Genomic DNA, 6,897 nt, shown 5'->3' with positions numbered 1-6,897 from the left:
GAACCTCTCCATAGTCTGTGTCCCCTTTTCAACATCCCTCCGAACCCACCTTAATGCCCCCACTTGGGTCATAGACTCGCGCAACCGAGTCCGGCGACGATGAAGCTCGAACACTCATTATAGACCCTAATAAGCTCTTCTCCCTAGGCGATGTGGGATGAGAAGTTTTCCTTTTTTTTAAATTAGGTAACAAAAAATAGATGGATTAAGCATATTAAAGTTAATTATATAAAATTATAAATTACTAATCACAAAAATGATAAAAAGAAAGAGAAAAAGGCAGACTAATTTTTTTGTTTATTTTTTAAATTTTAAACAAAAAATAGCTAGTAAAATAGTAATGATTTTTAAAGATGTTATTGAGAAAGTTTTATAAAATGATATGTTTTTTAATATTTTTGTAGAAAACATCAGTGAAAAATGTCAACCATCAACAAAAAAATGGGTCGTAAAACCAGATGGAAAAAAAAAAATCAACTTTGTTTTCACAAACAACGTCTATGAAAATCCATGTAAAAAAAACATTTTTTAACTTTTTTTGGGTGTTAAAACTTAAAAGTCTTCAAAAATCATTTTCATAACAAAATAAAGTTTATTATTATATAGTGTTACCTACAAAAATAACAACAAACAAAGAGATTTTGCAGTGTAAATGATATTTTTGAAGATTTCTAACACAATAAACTTCAAAAATTATGTGTTGTTTTTTTTCGCATGTAAAACACACATAACATACACCAAAACTCAAAAATATAAAACCTTTTTGCATTGAGTATTTCTAACACTTGATTCTGCGGTGATGAACAAGAATTGTGTACATCTTTAAATTGAAATTTTCTAGAATCTACAAATCAAAATCATCGTCACTCTCGATCTTCTGTCCAAATCCTTTTGGTCCAGCTCTTGCTCTTACTCTCTTCTTCTTGCCACCTTTCTTTGCTTTCTCTGCTTCTTCTTTCTCAAACTTATCTTTCTCCCTTTTCTGTAAGAAATCTGTTACAGCTATGTAGATAACCTGAAAAACACACACACGAATGAACTCAAATCATAAGTCTGATGGGATTATCAAATTTCCTCAAATATTTGAAGTAATATAATCCAATTTGGTGTAACATATAATTCAAGCTCAAAATCATACTACATTTGTTACAGATTTCATCTACACTTTTCGGTTTGAGATATTTTGTTGAAATCTAATGAGATTATCTAGAAATGATATGAAATTCGATGAGCAAACATGTCAAGCCATCAAAGAATGTATGTACACTTTGACTTTTGAAGTCAATCGTGTCATCTTTAAAAACTGGAAATCGATACCAGATTTGCAGAATATTAGACCTAATTTTTTAAAATTTTGTTATGATTCTTACGTGGAGTACTGGGTTTATAAAGTTTATGAGTAGCTTCCAAGAACAGATACCGAATTCGATACCAGAAAAATTGTCTGTTTGACCTCAAAGTTCGACCACCCCTTTTCTTGTCTGAAAATTTCAGCATTGTGATAATTTGTAATTGAAATCAGCCCTTTTGACCTCAAATCTAAACCAAAAGCTAAGAATTTTAAAGAAAATTGTGGATTTGCAGATGAATATTCATGATCTAACGAGCTTTACAGTACCTTACCCCAATAGTGAGAACTGATAAGCCAACAAAAGCAATGGAAAGAAGAACTGAAATAACGATGGAGACTCCATCACCGTTATCGGAGGCTGTGGAAACAATCTGATCGGTGTTCTCAGGGGAACTTGCTTCAGCTAGCAGAAAAACCCCATCCGGAGTAGCGGAAATTGGGCGGATTACGGCGGCGCGGGGAGGAATTACAAGGCGGGGGATGCAATTGGTTCTTGGTGACGGAAGTATGAATAGCGAAGATTTAATTGGGAATCCGATGGCATGATATTTCAAAATCGGTAATGGTGGAAGAGATGTAGTTGCAGCAGTTACCACCATTGTTTCATCTGCTTTCTGAACCACACGGATAAAGTTTTGAAGGGGTAACGACTAACGACGTACGTCACCCCAGACGGGTTACATTATGGATCGCGTTTGGAGCCCATGTCCAAGTCCAGGGGTATATTCCGTTTTATGTAATCTGTAAGATGAGAAAATATGATTTTTTTTTTCTTGAGAAATTTAGGGGTTGATACAAAAATAAGTTAGCAAATTTGAATATCTTTATTTGGCAAAAGAGAAAACTTTTATATTGATATTGTAACAAAGTGTATAAAAAACAATAGTTGTATACACATTGACTATCATAATAAGAACATTATAAAAAGTCCAAACCTCTTTAATAGCAATAGAACTATAGGCCCGGTTTTAAGCACGACCACGAAAAAAATAGGACCTAAGTTTTAATTAAATTATATATTTAATAATTACATATATAAGATTTTATTTAAGGTTTTGCATAAAGTTTGGGTAGCCTAATCGACATAAGCCTATTCTTTATTTAAAATCAATGTAGGTTCGATTCTTGTTGATAGCATTTGATGTTTTAAATTCAAGTTACAGTTTTGGCCATTACTTTATGTTATATATTTCATAATCAATCATACCTTCTAATATGTTTAACAAATCAGTTTTAGAAGTTACATAATTAGCCCTTGAACTTTTTACAAAATTTCATATGTTCTTTTTTTAATTAATTTATTTACTTTTAAGTTTTCTGTAACGACAATTCACCGTCTTAAGTTTATTTTCCTTATATGTTAAAAAATTGTTTTTAGGGTCCTGTTTTTCTTCTTAGCACAGGGCCGTTAAAATCAACGGGTCGGCCCTAAAAACTATAATGTCATGATTTGTTTTTAATAAACATCGACGCATCTCATATACAAAGTATGCATAATAAGCTATCGATGTACCATATGGCATTAGGGGATATCAATTATTGGACTATGGTCTGGTTCTATTTGATTCAGGCACTACCCGATCATTTGTATATCTTGCGCTCATCAAGAGATTTGATGATGCTCCTGGGAGCTTGATTAACCGCTGGAGGTAGAGATCGATGATGATCTTTCAGTGAGGGTATCGAGAGTTTATCAGAATTGTACTCTCGAGCTATTCCAAGAGAGATATCTTATTGATTTGATTCTTGTTCCTTTACATGAGAGCATGCTTGCAGAAATCGGGATTAATCAGCGATTATTCATGGATTAATCGTTTGGCGTTCTCCAACCGTTGAGGATTAGGGCATTAATCGAAAATTTAGTATTAATCGGGTTTGACGGGATCAATCAGCCTTGCCATGATTAATCGGTCAAAAAAGTCAAAAAAAAAGTCAAAAAAGTCAAAAAAATGTCAAAAAAAAATTAAAAATTCAAAAAACCAACTTTCTTTTTTTACTCCAAAATGTTCATATTTTCGTATTTCCAAATTACAATTTTTCGTATTTTCTAATTTTGATGTACTTGTTTTTCTTAAGATATATTAATATTTAATTTTGAAGTACTTGTTTTTCGAAATGTCAATTAGCCACCACCTGAATACCATCACATGCAATGAGGCTCGGATAATCCTTCGAGTACAAGACTCATCCCTACAACGGTTAGACTCAGACGAGAGCTGCGCAATAGGGTCAAATCCGGCACTCTGAGTTTATTCAACCCGGATCACATGTGATGTGACGTATTCACCTAATGACTAACTCTCATTACTCAGAGTCCCACAAAGCATAAAGCAAGCAGCATTCGGATAAAGGAAACATACTCATGCAAACTACTCTCATAATCAAGAAACTATACTAGCATACAATGTTGAACTCATACTATCCGGCATAACCTAAACAGGTTATCCTACTGCTATCTACTCAATACTAGCATGCAATTCTCATAAGGCTAAAACACATAAGCAGGCACATAAGGCATCCTCCTAGATCCTTAGTCCTATACTAGCATGCTGTTCTACTAAAACTGAAACTGAACTAAAACTGAAACTGAAACCGGTAATCCTAACTTGTATGGGTAATTTGGGAGTACTTACTTGATCTCGGCTGATCGCATGCACCACACCTTTTTCTCTTTTCAAAGTTCTTTTCTTTCTAAAATTCTTTTTTTTACTTTTCTAAAACTCTTTTCTTAAAAAAAAAACATCTTACCATTTCCTTAGTTTGAGTTCAGACACACCCGAAAGTGTGCCCGAATCCCTCAAACCAAGGCTCTGATACCAACTTGTAACGACCCAAAAATCACGACTAAAAATTTCTTTTAAAAACATTACTAATACCATATTTATAAAAGCGTATCATAAGTCATAACATAATTTTCGAGTATTAAATTCAAAACATAATCTCATTATCAGAGTAAAACATTCCCCAGACTAACTGACTATGGTGTGTGCACTGCAATCTCTCCAAGCTTCTCTTTTGAAAACTGAGTACCTGAAACCAAAACTGAAAACCGTAAGCACGAAGCTTAGTGAGCTTCCCCAAACTACCACATACCATACAAACATATAAATCACATACTTGGCCTTGCCCACTGCATCGGACCGAGGTCCGGACTAACTGGGGCCTTGCCTCCTGCATCGGACCGAAGTCCGGAAACTGACTGGGACCTTGTCCCCTGCATCAGACTGAAGTCCGGACTAACTGACTGGGACCTTGTCCCCTGCATCGGACCGAAGTCCAGACTAACTGCACAAAGCATAACATAAACATATCAACTAGCATGAACACACATATACTGCATACTGCATCAGACCGTAGCCCGGAACACATAACACATAAATCCTGTCTGAGCCACGAAGGCATCAAACATGCTAACTACTGCATCAGACCGAAATCCGGAAACTACTGCTAGCTAAACGGGCCGGCATTGTGGCCTTAGACCCGTTCCTACTGGAAGGAAACTCACCTCGGAATGCTGACTGCTGAAAGCTCGAGTGAAAGATCCCCGACTGCTGTCCCGGCTGCTCTCCGGCTATCATGACAAGTCAAACACTAAATAAAAAGGGGAATATTTTGATGAGTAAAATGACTATTTTACCCCTACTATGGCGTGGGTCATAACCAAGGCCCAAAACCTTTAATTCTTCTAAGCCCATCCATGGCCCCACTAAAGGCCCACTAATGGCCCAATTTGCTCATTTGGGCCTAAAGCCATTTATTGGACCTTACTCAAGCCCACTGCTAAATCCTTGGTCCTTAGCAACTGAATTTTTATGACCCAATAAGGCCCAAGGACCCTAAGTCTCAACTCAGCCCACACCGAGGCCCAAAATGCAATAAGCCCAACTGACTGCGTTACGCGGGGCGTACTCTAATGTACGCTTAGCGTACTGGCTTGCTAGAGAGTACGCGGGGCGTACCTGCAATTACGCTCGACGTACTTACTCTGTTAAGACACTTCCCATTAAGCGCTTAATACTTCGACTCAAGAGCCATAAACTTAGATCTAGGTCTTATTCCATGCCCTAATCCATAAAGTCACTGACTTTGTGACTTTATATCGCCCAAACCAACTCAAACTCTCAAAACACTCTTCTACTTCCATAAACGGGACTAGATCTCATGCATGGACTTAATAGGACCACAAAGGTCGAATCTTTACTGCTTCTGGGACTCATATGACTCTAAGGGAGGCAACCCTGGTCTTAGAAACAAGCTTAAGTCATAAAGTCCCAATCTTGGGACCAAAAGGTCCATAAACTTGCACTAAGGAGATCTAAGAGGTTAATCATCAAGCTCAAGACTTTTTACCTTGCAAAGGTCCGAAATGAAGCACTTATCCCAGATCTACAAGCTCTAGCTTCAAAGGTTCCTCCTTGCCAATCTTCTTCTCTTTGCTTCCAAGCTTTAATCCACCAAAATGGGTTCTCCAAGGTCAAGATCTCATAAAATGAAGGTAGGGACGTTCTAGGGTTTCTTCTGAGGTTGGGGAGACTCATATGGGGGCTAGGGTTGGAACCATAATGTCCTTTATATAGTGCTCAATCCGAAATTAGGGTTTCATAACTTTTTAGCGTACGCTGGGCGTACGCCTTGGACATCCGCGACCCAGCTGCCTCATTACGCTGGGCGTACCCACGCGTGTTCCAATCATGCATGAATGGTCTTCTATGCAAACTTTTCTCTTTAAGGGCCATTCTCGCCAAATCTTCAAAGCGACATAACTCCTTCATTCTAGATCCATTTCTGATGAACTTTATATCCACAGAAAGGTAGCGAGAAATCTGTCACACCCCCAAACCAAGGATGGCGGAAACGTCCAGGGGTGGAGGACTTCATGTACAGTATCACAACAACGTATATAATAGTGCTCAAAGTAAATACAACCATCATAAATATAATTGAAAAAGTTACACCAAGGTATATGTTTACATGTTTCAAAATCAATTACATTATGATGACAAAAATAAATTGTTGACGGTTTAACGTCCCATCCTCAAAGCGCTGAAGTTTTCCTGTTTCACTGATTTCCTGAGAATACAAGTAGTTTTGAAAGAGTGTCAACAATTAAGTTGGTGAGTTCATAAGAGTTTTGTTTGGAGTAGAAACCGTTTTCCTTTTAAAATCGATAGAGTTTTATCTCCAGAAAATCCAATATTTTCTTAGTTAAGTGTAAACAGAATATTCCTATATGATGTGTTGATGAATCCTAGATTGACCCGTAGATTTCCCCTATGATCGTCCAGCGTATATAAGTTATAAAAGATTTAAGTTAGATAAAATGTTGAATATAGTGGGTCTGCCCTAGGTCCACAACCCAACGAGGAACAGGAGATGAGGCGGGCACCACCAATTCTAAGCCGATCCAGACTAAATTCTTGTATGACTCAAGCATATATGCTCAACGATTATAGTTGAAGTCTAACAATGCGAAAATTTAATGTGGACTTATACCTATACATATCATAGTTCATCGGATAGTAATAGTGATTAGTGAACATGAACTA

At 36.9% G+C, this 6,897-nt stretch overlaps 1 protein-coding gene across 2 annotated transcripts; it reads right to left on the bottom strand.

The window, feature by feature from the left end:
- Nucleotides 1-744: 744 nt before the first annotated feature.
- LOC145055248 (uncharacterized) lies at nucleotides 745-2,050 on the bottom strand. 2 transcript variants are annotated; one of them, XM_079003547.1, is made up of 2 exons: nucleotides 1,624-2,043; nucleotides 745-1,015 (listed from the first exon to the last, which is right to left on the bottom strand). In XM_079003547.1, the coding sequence occupies exons 1-2, from the start codon at nucleotides 1,948-1,950 to the stop codon at nucleotides 845-847; spliced, it is 498 nt and encodes a 165-aa protein (XP_078859673.1). In that variant the 5' UTR covers nucleotides 1,951-2,043; the 3' UTR covers nucleotides 745-844. The 2 variants fall into 2 exon arrangements, with proteins under 2 accessions (XP_078859673.1, XP_078859674.1); XM_079003548.1 differs by lacking the exon at nucleotides 745-1,015 and adding an exon at nucleotides 1,044-1,481 and having other exon boundaries at nucleotides 1,619-2,050.
- Between the last annotated feature and the right edge of the window lie 4,847 nt (nucleotides 2,051-6,897).

The sequence above is a fragment of the Lactuca serriola genome, chromosome 5 (genome assembly GCF_051521515.1).
Source record: "Lactuca serriola cultivar US96UC23 chromosome 5, Lser_US96UC23_V15, whole genome shotgun sequence".
NCBI lineage: Eukaryota > Viridiplantae > Streptophyta > Magnoliopsida > Asterales > Asteraceae > Lactuca > Lactuca serriola.
Note: the sequence above shows the minus strand (reverse complement) of the source record. Positions and strands in the feature narration are given on the sequence as shown.